The 23,681-nt window shown below is 42.4% G+C and overlaps 1 protein-coding gene across 1 annotated transcript in view; it reads left to right on the forward strand.

Annotated features, from left to right (window-relative positions):
* Window positions 1-23,681, forward strand: part of LOC119407127 (zinc finger protein 142) — an 88,109-nt gene that overhangs the window by 33,647 nt on the left and 30,781 nt on the right. Inside the window, exons 9-12 of the mRNA XM_037673993.2 lie at window positions 4,968-5,142; window positions 7,646-7,787; window positions 11,092-11,277; window positions 17,357-17,624. Coding sequence (XP_037529921.1) covers window positions 4,968-5,142; window positions 7,646-7,787; window positions 11,092-11,277; window positions 17,357-17,624 — 771 coding nt within the window. The remainder of the gene's footprint in view (window positions 1-4,967; window positions 5,143-7,645; window positions 7,788-11,091; window positions 11,278-17,356; window positions 17,625-23,681) is intronic.

Below are 23,681 nucleotides of genomic sequence, written 5' to 3' on the forward strand. Positions count from 1 at the left end.
GCAGTAGCAGCTATGCTGCTTTTGTTTCTGCAGGTTGCACATGCTTGAAGAGGCCCTGCACAAGGAGGCAGCAGAAGAGTGGCGTGATGCATTTGGGTTGTTGCCCATTAAAAGTGGGCAGTACGTGTTACAACGGCACTACACTGCATACACTGCTGATCACAATAGGATTGTCAGCAATAAGTCATACTCTTGCATTTTTCAGTGGCTGCCACTACGTCTCCATGCTTCCCCGTGTAGGCATCATGGCAAGGTTATAATTATTGGTTGGCTGGCCTTTGCAATAGAAAGGCACGGTGTGTCATAGGCCACACTGATGTGGTTGAAGAGCTCATTTAACTTTTACAGACAAAAAAAATGATAGTGTAGGGGTGCCTTCCAGTCCTTTCACTCAATGGCAATATCAGCCATTATTTTCAGTCCTTATTCATATAGGCATCAAACTTCTGAAGTCGTCACATGGGGCTTGTAAAACAATGCCAGGAGGTCAGAATAATCCAGAGTCTGCCCTACATTGTGCCTCATAATCTCGTCAGGGTTTTAGCGTGTAAAACCTAAGAAATTATTATTAGCATGGCTATGCATTCCATTCTGTTTACTCACTGGGTTTTTTTAGGGGCAAAGCTCCTTATAGCATCACCTGGTCGGTCGTCGCTCCATCCGGCGTGCCCCGGCCGTCGCGCCTCCCGTATCGTTCAGTAGATGGCACTGTCCCATAGAGATGCATGCAAACTGCAGTTGGGTGACGAAATACTAGATGGCGCTGTCCCATAGAGATGTGTGCAATATGTGTGCAAAAAAAGAAAAAAAAAAGCAGCAGCACCCTGCACGCTAGATGGCGTGCAGTAATCAAAGCAGCATATCGCTTTGATTACTGCTGAGCGAAACCACTGAACATTTCACGGTGTAACCATGATTGCTTCAGGAGCTTCGGCCAAGCTCTTCATCATTCACCCGTGGATATGCTGTAATTTTTTTTTCTCCTGTCAGAAACATTTCCACCAGAAAGGTTTGCTACAAAAAAATCTATTCTTTCCTGCCCAATGCTTGCTAATCTCTCATTTTTCATGGAAGGACCAGGTGCATCTATGTATTGCACGAGAATTTCAGTAAATTGAAAGTGCAGCACGAAGTTACTTCTCTAAGTAACCAGAAAAACAGTACATGGTTTTAATGGAGTTAAGATTGGGAAATGAAAATACAGTTGAAGCTCGATTTTACGAAACCTGATTTTACGAATTTCCCAATTTAACAAACAAATTTGGATTCCCCTGCAGTTACCCATAGGCTTTCCCAAATTCTAGAATGTCTAGAGTGTCTGGCAGTGGCTGCCAGACATTCTAGACGCATCCTGGCAGTGTGCTGCCAGGCTGCGTCGAGGCTGCATCGGGCTCCACAAGCCCAACACAAGCAGGAAGAGGCATCACCCATTTGTTAGGAATAGCTTTGTCGGCGTGACGAGGTGGCCGCAAGTCATAACTTAGACGACTTCGTGATCGCCGACGCTGACGCGAACACTGACACAACAGAAGTTCTTGACGACGAGGAGATAGTGCAGCTTGTTTCTGTCGCACAAGAAGAGTCTGAAGATGCTAATGATCCGGATACCGTCAAAGCTTCCGTGCCCACACCAAGCCAGGTGATGGACGCCGTCGACCTTCTGAGGCGGTTTGCTGGGGCACATGAGGGTGCCGAGGACGCTTTGATTTCACTGGCCAGTTACGAGAATTGTGTGCTCACGAAGTGTGCTGATGAAAATCCCAAAATCACAAGCTTTTTCACGAGACAATGAATTTGTCTTTCTCTTGGTTTTACAAAGTTCCCAATTTAACGAACTAATTTGTGAGTCCCGATCACTTCATTAAATCGAGGTTCAACTGTAGTAAATTACATTGTGGATTTTGTTCAATTGAGGTTCCTATTTCAAGGTTTGACATTATATGAAATACCTGGTGACTTACTGTTTAGCCTGTGTCGTTGTGCAAATTCTTGCTACTTTTTATGGTTGGAAATTTAGTCTTGGACATTCCGCCTCAGTTGGTCATTCCATCTTGTTAAACATTGACTCATTGGATTAGAGCCGTCAATTTCATGTTGATCTTAATGTTGCAAGATGCTGCAATCATAGGCGTATCTACCAGGGGGGCAAGGGGGGTGTGACCCCCCCTCCCCCACTTTCGGCAGTGGTAATTGTCCGTTGCAGACTGGGAAACTAACAAGTGAGGCAAAGTTTTACTTGAACGTAGCAATAACATAATTATGTAATAAAATTTGTCCTAAAATTCTGCTGTGACGACTGTCCTCCGTGTGTCATGACCACGCACTGTAGGCTCTTTGCGGTGTGGGCTGCCTATGCCACGCTTTCGCGCCTTGTGCTCGAGCATTGCAGAGGAGGCTATCGCTCAGCAGGGGCTCTATAACATTAGAACAGTGTGTCACGATTTTATTTTGTTCTGCCTGGCCTGAAATTTAAGTAATTGGTGATGCAAATATGGGCGGGAACCAGTAAATGTTTTATAGCCCAATCAAGCAGTCTCCTTTTTCAGGAAATTTAGCTTCTTTCTTTGAAAATGAATAGCATCGCCACTGCTCCATATCCAAGCTGCTGTGAGTTGATGAGTGTGCAGAAGTGTCGAGTAGTTTCAGTTATGCCTAGCCAGGAGAGCTAAAAAAGATTCCCACTTTAGTCTCCGATTAGCCTGCTCCACCTTGCTTATCATAGTGTAGCCTGCAGCGATCGTGGCGGCTTGTAACAAGGCAGTGGACTAGAGCACATTAAGAAGCCCAGCTTTCAAGTTTGCCCCATAACTTGATCTTCCTGACCAAGGAGATGATCACCGTCCATCGTTTTCTGGACTAAAAAGGCTGCCCACCTGCAAAGGATTGTGTCTGTTCCTAATAATGTTTATTTCTCTCTCTACCTCTGTCAGCAACAATGAGTTCACAGAGAGTTGTATACGTACAAAAATAGCTCAACATCATTATTCTACAACAGAAATATTTATTATACATATATGAATCCATCTTGCCCGCTGCTATAAGTAGCCGCTGCCAATGTGATTGGCAGCGGTATGAGACACTGTCTGGCTATTCCAAAAAAAATTTGTTATTGTTCAGCACAGTAATGCGCTGCTTGTTGTGCACACTTCATTATAACGCCGCGAGTTTTCGCAGGCTTGTGACATCGCGTAACAAGGAGGCGATCTTATGGCACACCGAAAATTTTTGACGAATAGTGAAGAACCAATCACCAAAAAGTTTTTTTTTTTATTACGTAATCATGCGTAAGCAGTAATTACACGGTGGATCACTTATGCGTCATTTGTTGTGTCATGTTACGAGCAGGTTCTTTGGGCATGACCCAGAAAATTTCTGCCAATCATTAACAGCTATACGGAAGGAAACAATGCGGAGTAGTTTAACATTATAATCACCCACATTTTTTCAAAGAATATTTGCGTTTATGCAGTTTACGTCAGCTTATTTACTTGGGAGGGGTCAGAGGGGAGGAGTAAAAGGTCACTTCACCGCTTTCTCATCCACCCCCCACCCAAGCTGGGAAAAGTAGGAGGGCAAGGAACGACACCTAGTATATAAATTCGTAGTCATTTGTAATCAGCTCAATGTGGTTTCTCTAAATATTACTCGACTGAACTTGGTCTTCTTCTTCAGAAAGACTATATTAGAGGGCTCTAACAGTAAAAAAGTTGGCACTCAGCTTATTCTGAAGACTTCTGCGAAGTACCTTGCTTTGTCAGCCACATGTTTTTTTTAATAAGTGCGAATTTAAGGTACTAGAGTCATAGCAGGTTTTTCATACTCATTGTATTTACAATGCCAAACTGAGACTAAAGTTTGCAGATGGAATGCTCAGATGAAGAACAGGTTAAATGTGGCTGTACTTTCTCAAATTGATGGTAATTTTTCCGTAATGTTATTGAACACTGCTGTGTTGTCGCGGTATAGGGTGGCCAAGCCTGCACAATCTGTTTGAGCAGATTCTTCAGACAACAGTTTTTAAAAGCAAATCATCTCACCATCTCTATGACTATAAAAAATCACATCAAATTAAGAGCATATGTAGTTGTCTCTCTCGCTCTCTCGCTATATGTGTGTTTGTGTGTGTGTGACAGATGGGCGGAGTGAGTGACACCCGTGCACCCCATTTGTGAACAAGTTGATACACCTCTCTCTCTCTCTCTCGCTATATGTGTGTGTGTGTGTGTGTGTGTGTGTGTGTGTGTGTGTGTGTGTGTGTGTGTGTGTGTGTGTGTGTGTGTGTGTGTGTGTGTGTGTGTGTGTGTGTGTAAATATATATATATCTGTGTGGGTATGTGTGGCAGACAGTGAGCGATGCCTGTGCACCCCCACTCGCGAACAAGTTGATATGACACTGGCTGCAATTTAATGTGATCCAACCTTGCAGACATTAAGTCCATGCTGAAATATGTTTTTGGAAGCATTTGCTAGTAATACTTGGTCAAAGATGCCTATGCACTCTTAAGAATCAAACAAAATAAACATTCAAGCTCCATATTTTGCATAGGAACTCTTTACAGCAGGAATATGAGACTCTTCATCTGTGCCTCTGTGACTATGTAATCCTTCAAGGCGAATGGAGCACCATTTTTTCTGAATGTTGGCCACCAACCATTGCTGGAAAACAATTTCATTTGGTCTTGTGAGAGAAGTCATGTTGTGCTTAGATTCTTCTTGTTGGAAGGGTATCTCTTGTGAGGCTTCCCTGTATTTCAGAATGTATTGCAAATGAATTGGTAAAAAAATTTTTCAGTGATGCTGTAATTACATAAGCGTTTACTCCGCAGCTGCAAAACCTGCCATTTCATGTTACATATCCCAAAATTAGTGTATCCTAGGAGGTGACCAACTGATTGTAATTTTTCTTCCTTTGTGCCTGTGGAAATTCCAGCTGGACTGTGGTTGTGACATTAAAACACTGGTTGCAGGTGCATGATTTGAAAGTTGCTGCTGAGTGTGATGTAGAGTTAAAGAAGACTCCAGCTGGCCGCAAGCGAGGCCGGCCACGAGTTCTGCCTCAACTATCGAGCAGCACATCTGTCACACCCTGCTCAACTGCCAGTGGTTCTAATGTGATTGAAGATGCACTGCAGTCAGTTGATGGTGAGTATCAAAGCTCAAATGTATACACTTAAAGGAAATGCACCTCGGACCTTATCATGTAACCACTTGGTGTGCAAGACCGGTTATGATGTGGTCTATTCCAACTCCTACTTAACTTCCCATCCATACGCGTACCACTTATCTCATTTGTGCCCTATCTCCATGTTGTCTACAGTGTGAACATATCAAGGGCAAGCTTCCCATGACATCATGCCTCCCGGCACCCTGTAGGCTAAGCCTGATAACCATTCGCTGCTTTGTTGACCGGTGCCGCGGGCGACTAAAGTAGTAGTTTGGTGCTGAGTCAACGAAACATTCCCAGTGGCAACATTTGGAGTGGGGGGGATCACATTTACAATGAAAACGAGAGAGTGGGTAACATGTGTAACGCTCAAATGGTGGCAGCTTGTCTTGGTTCTTGGTTACCATGTTTTTAACATCATGGATGCATTTAAAAAGTTGGAATGATGTACTTACAGCGTGTGGAATTTCAGTCACCGCTTTACTTAGATCTGTGGAGTTGGTGGTGGTACTGTGGGGAAGTCTGCAGGCTGAGCATGTCAGAAAAATTAGTCCACGACTTTCCTTTCTCATTATAGCGTGTGTGCGTTTTGGTTTGTTTGTTTCTTTGTTTTACCCATGTTTCTTTGTTGCATCACGGGTGCTCAAACATTAACCTTTCAACATTCACAAATTTAAATCGATGCAAACATCCAGTAGCACTCTGTGATTCTTGGATATGCGCTTGATATGTACGTTTTGCATGTGCGCAGCTTTTAAAAAATATGTTCGGTTATGTTGCCACACCACTTTCAATGTAGAGATTTGTGACTACCGGTAACTTATATTATAAGCTGTCCACACTGCATGTGCATTACCAAATCAGCAGCACACACAAAATCATTGTGAAAAGCCATGACTGTGGGATTAGCCAAGAAACATAAAATGATGGCAGATTGAAGAGTGCCTCAGCTGAATTCTCACACTTTGCAAGCTCCTGCTTGAAAGCGTAGTCAGTGGGTCTACATGCCAGTCAGTCTATTCTAGCTAATATGTAAAGAATGAACAGTGTGGACTGTACAGTTTGCACATCTTATAAAGACAAGTTTTCTTCAGAAATTTCTAGCAATGTTGTTTTTTTGACCACTTTTGTTCACTGAAGCCTTTACCTTCTGTGAACTGATATCTTGTCTGAATGTTTGTGTCTAGTAAGAGATCTGTGATTTAATTTCTTATACTTGTCTCTAGCCTTCCTGCTGTGCACAAAAACAGTAATGCTGCTTTTACTGTTGAGTATTGTTTTACTTGTCCATCTGCCTGTTTTATCCTTTCCGTTATACTGATAAGGATGACAAATCGATGGCTAAGATGATGGCTGTAGTAGATGTATCATATTGTAGCCACATTCTTATCCTCAAATGTGCATTCACCAGGGAGCAGAAAATAATTAAGAACTTTGCTCATAACTGTCATTTCATTGCTTTGGCCATGGGTACTCTTGGTTCCAGCAAATCCTAAAATAACACAACGCTTTGACCCCCACTATGGTCAGGTGCAACTTTGCCTGAAACGCGGCAGACGAATGCCTCTGCGACTAAAAAAATAGTCTTGCTTATGTTCTCGGCCATGTTCTCCGTCAGCAGGATCACCAGCTGTCTGGTTCGTGACAGTCTAGACTGCATGCTTATTGGTGCAGGCTTGTGTTGTCTAAAGTTGTACCCTACTATAGGTATTGCCAGCACATCTATGTTCTTCATAATGAAGCTGTGAATTAGAAAAAAATATGCAGTCGAACCCCGAGATACCCTAAGGCTTTATATTCACTCTAGGAAAGTGGCAGGAGAGCAACAATGCCAAGGCAGACGGAAATTCTTTTCCATGCTTGTTCAAGTTGTTCTCTCTTTGTTCTGTAGCTGTCGCTCTCAGCTCTTTTAACTACTGTTTGGTCATCACATGCATAGAATGCATGCCACTTTTCTCTTTTATGCATTTTTTTTTATTCCATATCAAATTAATATCTATGCATGCAGTAGGTGGAGGAGAAATAGTTTTGACATTTTCAACCTGTTGTTTTCTGGAAATGCACTGGCAGAAGCTAATAAGCTAACAACTTCACACCGTGTGCGATTTGAAGAAATGCTTTCGCGAAGACTGTATATAACTCAAGCACTTGACCAGTGCACCCTTAGAAGTTTTAATTTATTGCCTCGGACTTCCTTTGTGACAGCAGTAAAACATTGCTAGATTGAAAATCCTAATTGTAATTAATAATAATTGTTGGGGTTTAACGTCTCAAAACCACAGATTGAAAATCCTGGATAGGCACATTTTATTGTATTGAGATTTTAAAAATACGTAGTTTTCTGTAGGCATGAAGTTATAAAATCAATGTTTGCTACGTTATACCTAGAAGCTTATATATATTGAAGTTTGTTATATTGAGTTTTAAATGTAAATGTTTATCTGTGTCACTTTTTTATACATATATATGTGTGTATATTAGACGGAGATTTGGATGATGGCAGCAATGAAGCCATTGGCAAGCGTCGAGTACGCCCACCTAAGAACCTTGAAGAAGACTACTTAGTTGCGCCAGCTAGACGGCGGCGTCCAAAGAAGGAAAATGCTGTTGAAAGGCAATACAGGCAAGTACTCTTCTGACACCTAGCCTGACTCTTTGTACTTTACAAAGCACTACTGTCCAAATAAAGTTTGTGCACACCCCAAACATACTGCATGAACTGGGCCATTTAGGGGTCATAATAAAAAAAAGGAGTCCGAAAAGGAGAGGTACAGGACTCATGGATCGAAATAGAACAATTTAGGGCTAGTGATGCACATATTTTCGTTTCTGCCGTCTTCATTTGAGTCGTATCGGCCTAATTTCAACTCAAAACAGCTACATCACAGCCAACATTATCTTTAGAGACCAGATTTGTCGTGACATTATGTGGTTATCTCAAGTGTTTGCGCATACCAGTCGTACTAAAAAATTTGGTGTCGCGTTTACTGTACATAAAGAAAAAAACCTGCGCATTTATCTCTCAGTACTGCTTACTTGTTTTTTTTTATTATTATTATTATTATGAATCAAAACGTTTTTGACACTGTTTTTGACGCATCCAAAACTGCTTTCTGCTGTATTGTGCAAATGACAGAATTTTTTTTTTTTTTTTTTTCGGAGGGCATCCTCATTGGAGTGAATTGTTCTTATGACATTCTCTTTGCATGTCATATAACCTAAACCAAACCTGCCACAGCACAAGCCAGCAATTTCCGGCTTTAAAACCTGTGAAAGTGTTTGGCCCCAAGTTGCTACCTTTATGCAATTTACTGTTACTCCCATGCATTATTGATACTGTGAGCCCCTTTACAATTAAAATCTGTCACGGCCCCTCAGCTGGCTTATTGGTATTGTCACACTCGTGTTGTTAACTCATGAAATCAATCTCTTTTTTTATCAGTGTATGCTATGATAAATAACTATAGCATATAGCAAAAGCATTTTTGTGTTGCATGTGACTATTTCACGAGGATCAACTCTACATCATGCTCATTATCAGTTTGAAAGCCGATAAAATAAGGACCAGAATTGTAGTCTTAAGAGGTCTGCACAGTCTAATGGTGAAGTGTACTACACTTAAACATTGATATAACAAAGTTTCTAGCTTTTTAGAACTTGAAGTCCATTAAACACCATGTATACTAAAGGGACTGACAACCTATTTTTCTGGACCCAGTTTTTTAAAGCGCAACAGAAAGCTCCCCCTTGGTAGTGGTCATTGCAGTGTTTGGTCCAAAAGCGCGTGGATATTTTGTAAGCAGAATTTTTCAATCTGAGATGCCACTAAAAAGTAATTCCCTTTTCCAGCAGCGCTGAGAAGTGATAGCGATGCCGATAGCCTTCCTTGCAAACTCTTCATTACATTCAATGTTCTGCGTTCACATGAGTGAGTGCAACTGTGGTTAACCGCCTTCATTTTGACATTTTCAATCGTTTTTGAATATAAAAGGCATGTAGAGTAAGTTTTCCGAACACTTGTCACGTGAAGTCTCTTTACCACCTCACGAGCCAGGAACTCTTAGTACTTCTCCAACATGTTGGGAGGTGCCGCTAGTCCCTCAGCTAACACCTTTCATGCTGCCACTCCTGAGCATCGGATCATATGCCAAGCAAAGGCAGCGCCACTGTTCCGCTCATGCCAGACGAAGGCTTACCTGCAGATTTTAAGTTTGAAAAGATTATAATCGAGAAAAGTGTTGCATTTCAATACTAATAAAGAGGCCATTAGCTGCGTACACCAGTAGAAGGTCACATGATCGGTCTTTTCTGCATCTTCATGTTTTTTACCACATGGGGCTCCAAAAGTCATTTCTCGCAACTTTTAATAAAGAAATAAAAATATAAATCCACATCTGATGAGAAAAACATGGCTTGTTTTAGCCAATACGATAGACAATCTTTCCATTAGTAGGGTTATCTCAATTAGTGTTCTGAGCGGTTGTCTGTCCCTTTAACCTCAATAAAACGAAGCATGTTTATCCACAATTTCAATATAACAAAAGTTTCACTGCTGCCGCGGAAGAAGGTTAAGGCAATCAATTGAAACTTCTGTGGCGGCCAGTGGTCATATGGTTGAATTACACATAGTTCTTGCAAATTCATTCTCTAAATTGTGCGCCGCACATCAAGGAGGGCCCGCCAAAGCTGAGCAGCATTTTTGTCTGGTAGCAGCTGGTCATGGCATCCAACATGCACTGCAAAACCTTGAAGGCCATGAGCTGGTTAGGGCAGTGGCTATAGAAGCAGAATGGGGCACCTGCATCGGCTCCTCATGTTATTAACTGTACACAGCATAGTTCTGTATTCTGTGCTGTGTGCGCCTTGCATCAGTGCCCAATACAACACTTTTGTCACCGTCTTTCTAGTGACAAACTTTGATTGCTGTAGAGGCAGCAGTACTGATTGAAATGTCCTCTCTCTTATCTTGCAAGTGGTTGTTGAAAAAAAGGATGTTGTCAACAAGGATAGTAAATAGGAAATACTCTCGATTAGAGAGAAAAAAAAATGTTGCTGCTTGCTTTGTAATGCTACATACCTCGCCCTGAAGTCGAAAAATGCTGTCTGAACTCGCTGTACCAGATCTTGTTTAGTTCTTCTGACATAATGTGCTTGTGCAATTTCACAAAACAGAAAATGTGCACACTGTGAACAAAGGTGTTGCTGCACTGTCACGCTAAAACTCTTTTCGTTTTTTGGGGTGTTCTATTTGGTGAACATGGCATTTGGTGTCGAACTGCTCTGGACACTAAATGTTTTCCTGGCCAGCCGCAGTGATGGAATGGGCGCAATAGCTTTGCTTAGACCGAATTACCACTGTGAACTAGACTGCATTCCTTTCAGCTTTCTACTTGTGTACAGTTGCTGTGAAGAGAACTTCATTGGCCCTGCTCAAGCTGTAAATGCACTCGCTGGCTATCAGGCTCAAGAAAACTATAATTTATTTCGTTATTGAAGTTAGGTTTACTTCCAGCTTTCCTATTGTTTGAACATTTTTTACAGATTTTTCCGTGTAAAAAGGAATCCATTGGCAGCTATACTTTGCATAAGAGGTCTAATTGTAATTAAATAATGTTTTGATATACACTCAAATCTCATTATAACAAAGTCGCATCTGCCACGAAAATAACTTCGTTATATTCGAAAATTCGTTATAAACGTTTATTTTTACCACTGTATCTACTCCAAGACTACTCTTCGTTTACTCCGTTATAACCGATAATTCGTTATATCCATGTTCGTTATATCGAGGTTTGAGTGTATCTAAGCAAGTTCCTTATTTTATCAACATATTTATGTGTAGGTTTATTTGTATATTGTGCTGCCCTTTCATCTGTCAGTTTTATTGCACAAGTGAGTAGATAGGTATGTCCTCGTTTATATTCTAGGTGCGGGGAACGCAGCTGTGGTTATCGTTTTCGCACTGAAAGCAGCCTTGAATACCATGGACGTTGCCACACACCCGCTGGCCCCAGACCATACCGTTGTCCTGAGTGTGGTGAACAGAGAGATCATTGGCGCAGCCTTGCTATGCATCTTTGGAGAAGTCACGTGCTGGACTTGGACTTACACAGGTGCCTTTTAGATATTGAAAATACCATCTTGTAGACTTGCTTACCTTGCATACAGTTGTTCATTGTCTGCAATTACACTGCTCCCTACATCCTGTGTTCTTGCTGTGAATGGGCTTTCATGTGTAACTGGGAGCTACACTTCTAGTTCTTTTTACTTTTCTGTATTTACTTTACTTGATGCATGCCTACTTTCATTGGGTAGTTGAATTTGAAACCTAGAGCCTGGTTCTGTTGTATGAGTTTGTGTTAAATGCTGTGATGTGGCTAAGCAATAAAACATGGTTACATTTATTATTTTCACGTTAAACCAAATGCAAATGATGGTATTAGTTATAAGTTAATATAACAATATACTAGGAAGACGTATACATTGTACATGTGTACATCTAAGTCTCTAGGATGTGCCTGTAATGCTGGAATATTTCTTCCCTTGCATCATTTGATGTAAGCTATGTATCCTGCAGTGAAGTTTACCTGAGGGTGAGAAACAAAGTAAAAAAGCAGTCAGAGCTAGGATTTCTGCCAGGTGCCTCAAAACTTGTGTAGTGTAGTATGACAGTGTATAGCACTGTTCAGCATTTGATAACTGCAATTTGAATTAATACTCTATTTACGTATTCATATACCCGTGTAATTTGCAGATATTTTTTTTTTATTTAAAGAGTTTGAGAAGGGGGTGCACAAATTAACACAAAATTTTCTTAAAGACGTTCTTGGGGATGTCTACTAATGTCATGGTGTGCAAAATATTGAGTTAAGTCTATTCTAACTTAAAAAAATCTGCTGATAATATAACCAAAAAGTTGGCTGACCAGAAGTAGCTGAAGGGAGGATATGCGGCAATAAACTGACAAGGCAATAAATTTCTATCCCAGAATGTTTTACACTACATTTGGGTTGTCCCTAGAAATTTTTTAGGTTTAAGGTTTGGACATTTTGTGAGAGGGAAGGTGGGGGGGGGGGGGGGGGTGTAAATATTAAGTTTAAGAATTTCAAGTTTTCAAACTTCCTGTTTTCGACGCACATCTACATTACACTTCTGGTTACACATTTCTGGCATCTATGACGCAGACAGAAAACGGAAGCAGGGGCACTTGTGTTCTAGTGCTGTCGCTGGAGTTGTCGATCTTTGACTCCTTTTTAAGTAATCAAGTGTTGGGAGGCACGGCTTGCTTGCGTTGCGCGGCCACAGTTGCTACTTCTTGATTCCTCAGGTGTGCATCAAAGGCGTCAGTCGGAGTGGGGGGTGGTCTATCTAAAGCGATGGGCATTGAACCAGAGCGGTGGGCTGTGAAATGGGGAGAACCCTGCACTCATTATTACGTGTTTGTCAGAAATGCGCAGCTTAACTACGCACTAGTTGTGAAGTACTAGGAGGCTCTTTCCTTCTTTTTACCAGAGCATGGAAAAAAAAGCTTGACTTGCTCGACTGTGCAATAGCGCGTTGGCAATACTAGTGTGACAGAAAACACGGCAGCAGAGCAAATGATTTGTCCGGCTTTTTCCTGTATATGTGTGCTCATTTGTAAAGCAATCTGCTAATAAGTGAAAAATAGTACTGCTTCATTGAAATGCAGTACCTGCTGCTGTGTGAAACAGATTGTCCCTGTAGCTAGGTATTTGCGTGCATTGCATTTCCTACTAAGCTCACACTGTTGCTACCAGCGCACTTGCTGTACCCATACGCATGCCTTTGCCATGGGAATGTCTTTGTGGTGGGTTGTGTATCATTATAGGCTGGCGCAGTGATACCATGCTGCTTTCATTTCTTTGACGCACACTTGAAACAGTCCTGTACATCGACTGGTGGCACAGCATGTTCGGGTTATCGCCCATTAACAGCATGAGGTATGGTACAACAGCAGCGCTATGCTACACGGACTACTCGGAGAATATAGTTGAAAATGCTTATTGTTATAGAGCGGTTGGTGATAAGTCATGCTGGCGCATTAGTCGGTAGCTACCGTCTACACTTCTATGCATTTTTGATGCTCATCCGTATAGGCATTGCCACAATTACACCAAAGTCGGCATCATTGGTCACCCATTCTCTGGGCTTACTGAAAAGGCAGTCGGTATTTTGCGGCACATCGTGGTATTGGATACACTGTAAGTTGTGGGTTGTTAACCTGACAAAAAGTTATCACAGTCGACATTATCAGTAAGACCACGCAGAAACAAGTATTTGTGGGTCACAGACTATGGAGATTGGGTCGGCGATTCATCACCTCTACATTTGAGCCGTTAGTATTTTAACCAGATTTAATCACGTTTAACATGACTAATTCCCAGCTTTTACTTGAATTTTTCAGTATGAAATCTAAAGTACGCATGTGACATTGCAACCACATTGATTTCCCTAAACCTGCCTTGCGCGTTCACCCTTTGGGGTACTAAAGAACACACAAAATATGCTTCTAAAAGTGTTATTTTTCTTTTCTTTTTTTCCAGAAATCAGTGCATGATTTAATATATGAACAATTATGTGAATGTTTAATTGTGTGAGTGTCCACCTGGTGCAGAACTGCTAAGTGCACCGTGAAGGCGCGGAGTGCGTGTAACTTGTACAAATTAAAGTAGCTCACTGTTGCTGCCTCGACCCAACAAGATACTCACCCCAACCGTGAATTCCGGGTATGGTCAGGAGCGGAGTGTTGCGAAGGGTACTCCTTTGGCAAAAGTGCATGCGCGGCAGTGTTGCCAACCAATTTTTGGAAAATACCCTACGTCACGGTCAAAATCACGACCTACTGTACTCCTGACCTGCCCAGATAGCGGAGGTCCTATGGGAGCGCACGTCCCTGCTCTCGTTCAACTACTCGCCGTTGGTGGCACTTCCTATAACCTGTTTGTCTGCTACTCTGCGACCGTTGGGACAGTGCTGGAGTAAAAACGCCTGTATTATGTGACGAACTGCCAGCATTATGTGACTGTTTCTGCAAACTTAGATGGAAGGCCAAGTAAGCTATTCAGTGCGGTTAAGTATTTACTGCACACTGGTTGACTAACGTGAGAAGCCGTACACTTGCATACTGTAGGACGACGGCTGTGTCCTTTTAAATACAAAAGTTCTAAATCACTTTCCTTTTTTTTATTTCTGAAGTATTTTGCATTTATGCACAATAACTACTTGATGTGAGCGCTCTGCACTCGCAAGCCATCACCACGAGCATTAAAGCAGACGTCGTCGAACAGCTGCTGACTAGCGTCACAATGCTCATAGGTTACGTCCCTAGCGGCAGGAGGTATGAACTAGAACATGGGCGCTGGAGAGGGGCCATCTGGGCAGGTCAGGAGTGCAGTAGGTCGTGGTCAAAATTATCCCACTTTACCTTACACAATTTTTTTATTACCCTACATTTTGCCCTACACAAAAAATAGCGCAGTGTAATAATAATACAGTACAGACTATGCTTCATTGTACAACATGCAGATGTGTGGTAGCACTGAAGTTGGTAGCGACTTCAGCAGTTTTAACATTAATTTTGAAGAGAGACTAAAGAACATGAAAGGCAGCAGACGGGAAGAGGAAGCGTTCCAGTATTTGTATGGGAAGAGCTTTCGCTCACAGTTGAGAAAAAGAACTAGGAGACTCATCAGCAAGCTTACGGCTGGCAGTGTAAGCAATATGGCAACTAAGGGAGTTAAGCGAAAAGTTAGAGAGGCCGAAAAGATTTATTGGATAGCAGCAATGGAAAGAAAACCGGCTCTAAGTAACTAGCGAAATGGTCAAGATGAAATAAGCAAGAATACATTTTATGATCATTCAAGGACAAGCGCTTTGCTGTTTGAAATGAGGTCACGTTTCCTTAGAATGCATAGTTATAAAGTGACATTCATTAAAGAACTTTCTCTGTTTCTCTGTACTTGTTATCTCGCCCATACAAGTGATTGCATTCCACACTGGACAAATCAGTGCAGCGGGAGAGCGCGCATCAGGCACATGTGTTCGGGGAGCAAAGAAAAGGTTGAAGAAGAGGACGAATGGAGCGCTCGCCGGCATGATGATAGTAGTTTTTGCGAAGGCAAATCAAGAGTTTGCTGCACTTAAACAGCTCCACTGTTAAAAATCACATGTATAAAAAAATCTGGTGCAGTAACTTGTACACGAACCCTGCCAGCAAAATTCTCATCACCTAAGCCTGCTTCGAAAACATGATCGATCTGGCATTCCCAATCGTAAGCTGCGCATCAGCTTTCGCTTAAAAAAAAAGTAAAACAAAATGAGGTTTGAATGCTTACACACACACTGAAGCGATGTGCAAGCATCATCATCTTTTTACTGCAAGAAATGTGATACTGTTAGTGCGCGGTTCAGACAAGAGCTGCTGATTAGATTGTGCAGGTGATTACATCGCACTGCACTAAACATGTCGTCAGTGCCTCGCATGATGCGACTCTGCACTTTGCAGGACGGTGGGTGCGATAGAAATGAGACTGTTTAGGTGTGCTGGTAATTCATCCTAATAAAGAAGGCATCGTATGAACGAGGCACCACTCCCAGGATTTGGGGATATTTGTACGTGGTGCCATCTCTTAGCGGCAGCATCGGCGTCCTGCCGTAACTGAAAGGGAAATGGGCGAAAAAATTCATATCTGATGAAGAAAGCTAGCTACCAAAAAGGACTCCCGTTTCTATACAGAAGAGACCCACTGAAATGTTTTGGTAAAATTGCAGTATCACACTACAAAGCATGTGGCTTCCCAGGACAGCTGAACACCACCCATCAGAAACACATAGGGCCGCATTAAAAAGTATTAAACACTCAGAGAAGCCACACGATTTGTAGTGCAACACTGCAATTTTACCATAATGTTCCAGTGGGTCTCTGCTGTATAGAACCTGGAGTCCTTTTTGGTAACTAGCTTTTTACATCAGATATGATTTTTTTCGCCTATTTACCCTTCAGTTACAGCCGGCCGCCGCTGCCACCGGCAAGAGATGACGCAACATGCACGTCCCCAAATCCTGGCTATGTAGGGACAAGGGCACTTGTCCTGTCTCACCCTTGCTCTTCGTCCACCCCCTTCCTCCCCCCCCCCCTTTTTTTTTTGCTATGTTTTGTGCATCGTGTGCACCAACAAGCATACGTGTGGTTTGGCTAGGTTTTGTAGCCGAGTGGATGCGTGGTTTCCATTTTATGTCTTCTGCCCTTGTGCACAGCTTGCACAGCCTGGAATGGCACAGTCATGAAGAGAGTTCACTAGGTAATTACACTTTCATTGATCTGCTTGACAGCTGCAGCGATTGCATCGGTGAAGCATAACTTTCAAAGAAAATGCTGAACATTCTCGAGTGGACAGAGACATCGCCACTGATTGAGCTTGGACTGCGGCAGTGGCAACTGTCAACACGCACACATATGATGCGTGGCCCAGTTGACCAGCAATCTTGTCTTGGTTCGTATGACGTTGGTGTGCGGTCATGTGATCTGTTAGTGCAACACCAATGCTCTTGATATATGCGTCTTTCCATGTGGTGAATGTTGGAGGTCACATGACGAATACACACGGCTGAGCATGACGCAGCCCACACGCCATGCACATGCACCACATGTTCGGTGTAAGCATGCTGAGAAAAGTGGCGACTTTAATTAGTGTTGGATGTTACGGGATCTGCCTGGAGATGTGGTGTAGTTTATATGTTGAAGCAAGAGACAGCACATGTGCCTTCCGCTCCCAGCGCTGCCACCGTTGTGATCCTTTGCTAATCCTCGCTGTCGTCGAGTGAACTTCGGGCACGTTACACTATGCTTCAGTCAATAAGCTGGTGTTTACTGCAGCTTTCACTGTTCATAAAACCACGTGCCTAAATCTTCATGCAATGGTAATATTCTTTGGTATCCTGGTAATCCTTCACTTTTCAGGGAAAACTGCTCCAAGTTTTAGTAACGTTGGATCATACGTTTCCCTGGGTAGCATTTCTGCTTTTGAACGGGGTCCTACTGTACTGCTCAATTTGATATTCAGACACATTTCTTTACCTTAGTTTTATTCGATGTGTATTCAAAAGTTTCTAATTCATGCACCCTATCAATACCATTAAGTGTGCCTAAAGTTGGTTCTTCTCAATTTGCAGATGTTCACAGTGCGAGTACCGGACGTTCAGTGCTTTCAAGCTTGAAAATCATGCACGAATTCACAGTGAGGAGCGTGACTTCACATGTGCTCAGTGCGGAAAGGGTTTCAAGCAACTTTCACAGCTACGGAACCATCATGTTGTGCATTTGGACCGCAAAAACACACCACATAAGCGTTGGTACAGCCAGCAGACGTGTGAACTCTGCCAGCGCACATTCTCAGACTCGAAATGTTTACGCAAGCACCATCAGGCAGTTCACGGAAAGGTAGTATCTTCAATTGCTCCTTAAAATTAATTTGCACAACTCCTAACAACATATCTGATTCAATTAGGAGGAAGCTTTGTGATTCTTTTAAGTTTTCAATGTAGGGCCATAACTTAGAATCATAAAATACTTGTGGAGTATTTTATGATTTTATTTTATGATTTTATTTTATGAAACCTTAGTGCACTGCCACATTGCTCAGGTCTTGCAGTACTCCACATAAGCATTTTCTAGTTCTGCGTCAGACGTTGGAAAAGCAGGTGCTTAATATCTTTTGTTTACATGCTGCATGCAAAGCAGTATGGCTAATCAGCCAAATTGGCTACTGCAAGTAGTAGATCCTTTTTTGTAGTGACCCTAGGCAATCGTGTGCGTTAGATAGGGTTGAAGTTTCTTTTGTGTGGGTTTTACAAGACACTGTCATGGTTCAGGATTAAAAGTGAATAACCATGTGTTGTATTTGTACTACAGCACTATGATGGAGGGCTTTTTATAGATCATGTTAGTTTTCTTTGGAATGCAGACACTTCAGTTTTATCAAAAAACCCATCTGGGATAAAGAACATTTATTTACATTTTGTAAGTACAGTAGAAACCTCTGAACTCAGAAGTTGTTAAAACCGGAACAAAATGCAAGATTAACTGAGATTCTAGTCAATGAAAGCTTGAAAAATTTAACCCTGCCAAGTATACATGGACCATATATAGCCTTCATGGTGCTAGCAACTGTTAACTTCCTCACTGAAGCTTTACCATTTGACCACTTTCATGACATTTCATGTGTCTCAGGAATGGACACATCAATGTCTGCGGGCAACAGCATTTTTGGCTTTTTCACGACAATCTACTTGACCCTGCACGAGTTAGGCAATACATATATCCTAATGCAGTACTTGAAACTTATCACCAGAGGAACTCATAATCAGTCCTACACATACAGAAAATTGGCACTGATTATTTCTGCAGCATAATCTAGGTGAACCTGATCTGTAGAAGATCGCAACATCCATGCTTTCAGGGTATGCTCATGAGTGACATAACTGCTAATGCCTCACTGTCATGCGAGCCTGAAGTGAGTGTTTCAGGCTAGGATCTCGTGAAAGCTCTGTGGTGTGGCCATGCATGCTCGCCTCATTTGAGGGAAACGTGATCTAATTGCTCCTGCACAAAGTGCTGATTGTCTTGATTAATAAGCCGTAACGGTATTGACACACCAGTGACAGCATTCCATATAAGAAGGAGAAAAATAGGCTTTGGTTTCAGCTCACAGTTTGTGTTTGAGGCCACCACAAAGTGCGAACAAGCAAAACAAGTGAACATGAGCAATGATAGACAGAAAGAATAGGACAGGATATGAACAGAGTGTAGCATCTGGCTTGGTTGCTCAACTAGCAAGTTCAGCACAGTGTGACCACTCGCTGAGTGTTAATGCAACCTGCATGTTGCCAGGCAAAGGTGTTAAGAAAAGGTCATTTCATATTTGAAGCCAGGCTTAAATTTGAAGAATATTTCTGCGTTGAGCTTTGCCACGTCCAAAGTCATGTTAGAGAAACCAGCACTCCTAGCAACTGTTGCTGTTTTACCCGTAAACGAAGGTAGAAAATGAGACATGCCTATGGCCAAGCTTTTCTTAATACGTTTAGGATTACTGAGGCTTCTTTACCCGCAAGATGCCGATATGTTTGCTGGATCATATAGTATAGTATCTATACCCTGCAACCAGTATGCCACTACACTCTTAAGAAATAATAGACAGTATTTGGGAAGTATTTCTGCCACACAACTCTAATCATCATCTGCCTCGCTCGCGTTTCCTTTATTTAAAACCCGGCTCTCGCCACTGCCCTATCAAGAATGCTATGTCATGCTGATAGCGCACACACCATTCGTGACCAGGAAATCCCGGGACCGTTGTGATAACGCAAGGAAATTACGCGAGGCAGGTGACGATTATAATTGTGTGGCAGAAATACTCCCCAAATAGGTACTCTATTTTTTTTCTTGGAGTGTAGACACAACAGAAAGCGACTGTGACTTATGAGCGTGCGAAAAATCTGTCACATGTTAATGGGTGACTGAATTTTTATCACAAGCGGGTTGTTTCCTTTTTGGAGCCTATTTGTTGTGAGCACCACATGTAGGTAATCTTGGTGGTGTCCAGGGTAAGCTCGTGGTCCCTGAAGTCTTTAATTGAAGGTGCATTGTTTTGCCATTTCATAGCCTTGTTGCAAAGCCATTTTATAACTTGTTCTGTTTATATAACAGAACAGATAAAAAATCTGAAGATAATAACACCATAATTAAACTAGAATCTTGGCTTTTTGAACAGAGTGGTGAAAAGTTATGTCCTGTATACTAGTCACTGGGACATTATGCTTGAGTTCCGAGAGCTACATTCTATGCTTTGTACCGAGAGAGCGCTGCGTTTTTAGAGTCCCTAAGCTCTTTTTTAGAGGTTTTTAAGAGCTCAATAGCTACCTTTTTTTCTATTCTTCCAAGTTTTTCAGTCTGGATTTAAAAAGGAGTTAGGGGTGTTGTTTCAGAAAAGAAGCTTAAAGATGAGTTGTGCTTGTTCGTTATTCATCACAGCAGTTGGTTATTCATCTGTCTTGTGTATCTCTTTGTCTTCGTCGGCTTTCTGTGCTCTTCCTCTGTATGACTCAAAACTTGATGTCTATTTAGACTCCGGTGCCAAGGCAAAGAGGCTCTGTTCGCAGCCCTTAGCTTCAAGCAGGGGTAACAATGCTGACAATTCTGGGAGTGACATTGAACAAAGCATGTCTGGTCAACATCGAGAAAAAAACACTGGAAAAGGCCACATCAAAGCAGTCATCATAATTAAAGCAGCTTCACTTGCACTACAAGGAATAGCTAATACTCAGTGCTGATGTATGCCTGTACCACAAGTCACTGGCCTGAGCCAAAAGTGGTGGCTCATCCATTCTACAAGAGGCAGGCAACCCAGATGCTCATGAAAGTCGCATATTTAATGTTGCAAGGGCAAAGATTTTCTTGCTCTAACGGCTGACAAAAAGTCACAGTTTTGCTGCCTGGGCGAAGCAATGAATGTGATAGCAACAAATTAAGAATGTTATACGAAGTAATGCTACTAGCTTTAGGAGCGATATGAATGCTAATAAACATCAGCTTGCTAAGTAAGTGCAGACGCATGGAACAAGAGAGAGAGACTCAATGGCCACGACAAGCCGCATGTAGAATGGTTGACAAGCGGCTCCCGTGAGCAGGGCATTTTAGGTCGTAAAGCATAAGATTTCTTGCACATAATGTTACGTACACAGCAACCCTCCGTACTGGTGCTCCAACAGGGTGGCGTCAGTGTATCATATTAAATGCCACGGAATGCTGCCAATGTGTGCACGAGAACTTGTAGCAGAGCCACTGCACGCTTCAGTGTCACCGAGATGCAATCAAAACGCTGCTGGCGTGTGTACAGGAACTTACAGCATAACTACCGTGCCTGACCACAACTGATGCAACTTTCCGACATTGCTAGACCTCCAACAACTGAGTGCTGGCACTCTCCTGAACATGGAGTGAGTGGCGATGCCAGCAAGGCCGCGGTAAGCTACGCGCCTTCACCATGGCCTTAGGCCTTTTGCGCCCTCTCGTGTGTTAGTAAACAAGCCTCTGCGACACTGAAGCAGCTCAGAAATGTGCGTACTGCCAACTGTAAAGGTTGTCTATAAATTGCTCGTCTCTTGTGTGCAGGAGTTCATCGCTTGTGTGCATTTGTGGCAGAGTGGTCTAAGGTGTCTTTCCATGAAGCGAAGGGTCGCTGTTTCGATTCTGTGGTTGCATGCTTCAGAGAAATTCTCTTCAGGATCATTTTTCTTCGTGGGTTATACATGCACGCACACACACGTGCAGTGCCCCAACTATCGTACAGCAAGATTTTTAAAAAGAGGAATGTCATTACACAAAGCAAATCGAGTACATATTCCCAGAGTACACTGGAATAGCTGCTACTAATTTTTTCATTAATGAGGTTTAATTAATTAGTCATAATTAGATGTGGAACTCTGCAAGTACTGACCTGACTGTCAGAATGTCACTGAGGCATCTGTAGGCATGTTCAAATGGCATCTAACTGCACTATTTTCAGCAATGTGCTAATTGCATACTCATTTTTTTCCGACTGATAAAGAAAGCCCGTGACAAATGTGTGACAAATGGAGTGTGACCGATGGTCACACACCTTGAGATATTGGAATTCAGTTTGTATGGATCAGCTCTGTTAATATTCCCAGGTTGTCATAGTCTGTTTATGTTTGTCTTAAGGCAATAGCACTCAAATTTTTGTTTTCTGTCTAGTGGATGAGAAGCTAGCATTCACATTCTCAACAGCAGGGGTAACCGAATTATAGTAGGGGAAAGTCGGGAGGATTGGGACACTTTTCACGAATGTATTTTTAGTTTTCTCTATTTGGAACGCAAAATGATCTTTGATGGATTATAATACAAGTCAAAACACGCTGAAAAAGTTGTGAGAAGTAGTGGTTGCTACCACTTCTGGAGCAGCTGCAAAAAGATAGTTTGTGATAGCTAAAATATGTCCAATTCCACCCGCCTCTCTGGGTGGAGCGGGACATCGCTTGGGAGGTATGGGACGTCTGTAACACAATGGTCCAAAGATCTTCAGCCAACATTATAAATTGATAGTTCAACATTGAACTTGAAGCAGGATTACAGACGCTTTCATCACCTGAGAGTTTTGGCACTGGCAGCTTCATCACAATGTCTGTCATTAGTACCTATGTCCTGAGGAGGAGGAAAGTAAACCTTTAAACTCTCTTCTTTCTTCCAGAGGATCTGGACACTGAAGTCTATGTTATCACTGCCCTCAACTGTACCTGTTTAATAGACAATTAATAGACTTCAGAAAAAGAAAACTTCAAATTTCATGCGTGGAAAAATTAGCACCAGCGGCAGGGCGTTCCCCATGGCATTAACAGTGCAAAAAACGGTCACCAATTCATCGCAGTCTCCTGATGTGACTTGACGAATTTGCTTTTGTGCTGCTATCTTTGGTGGATTGTGTGCACTTGTGAAACCTGTTTCATTACCACTGTGGATTTGTTCTGGAGTTAGCTTTATTGGTCGTAGACAGCTTAATCCACATTCTGCTTGTTGAAGCTTGATGCCTGACCGAGCCTAGTCGCGTCCGGCAATCAAAGTGACAGCTCAGGATGGCCGTCCATAAAGCCCATAAAACAATATCTTTCAGCTAATTTGTTGACTTCCCATGACACTGGGTACTAATTTTAAGGCTGTTGCTAACTGGTATGCCAGTGAACAAGCCTGTATTTTCATAAGCCCGTAATGCATCTTGCTTGCCTTCAGCAAATATTCTTTCAAGAATGCTTCATCTTCTGCTGCAAAGACCACTCCGCAGAATAAACTGGACCTGAAAAAGAGGCTGCCTATGCTGCCGCAATTCTTGTACTTCTTTACTACTAGACCAAGCGATGGTATTGATACCTTAAGAGCCTCTGCTGCATCTTGTATACCTTTCTTTTCATCGCACACTAATCTCACAGCACCCAGCATGACACGTTTTGATGCATGATCCCTGTCGAGAGGTTCACTTGTTCACCATTGACATCTTCCCAAAGATTGAAATGGAAAGCGTGCTTAAGTTCGAAAGCGTGCTCCCAGCTGCCTCCCGTGCTCGCTGGATGGCCCATATTTAATCTTGGCGATCTGAGCTGATCAGCGCAGCTTTCCACGGCGCCCCAAGCTGTTCGTAAGAGACTGCATTTTCATCCTGTATATGTGTGCAGTCCCATAAAATGTGTTCTAGGGTGGCTTGTTTCATATTACATAATTCACACGAATCATCTGGGTATAGCTCGGAGTAGATGTGATTTAGGTGCATGAGGTTTAAAACACACTGGTTTGAAGTCACCTCTAGTCAACCTCCCGAGATTGTCTGATTTGGAGCTAGGTGGTGGAAATGTGCACCTCAACTTTTGGTAGGACTGGATAATGTCACAGAATCTAAACATTCTGTCCCTCTGCTTCCAGGCCTCCACTCCC

Source organism: Rhipicephalus sanguineus, chromosome 1 (genome assembly GCF_013339695.2).
Source record: "Rhipicephalus sanguineus isolate Rsan-2018 chromosome 1, BIME_Rsan_1.4, whole genome shotgun sequence".
Lineage (NCBI taxonomy): Eukaryota > Metazoa > Arthropoda > Arachnida > Ixodida > Ixodidae > Rhipicephalus > Rhipicephalus sanguineus.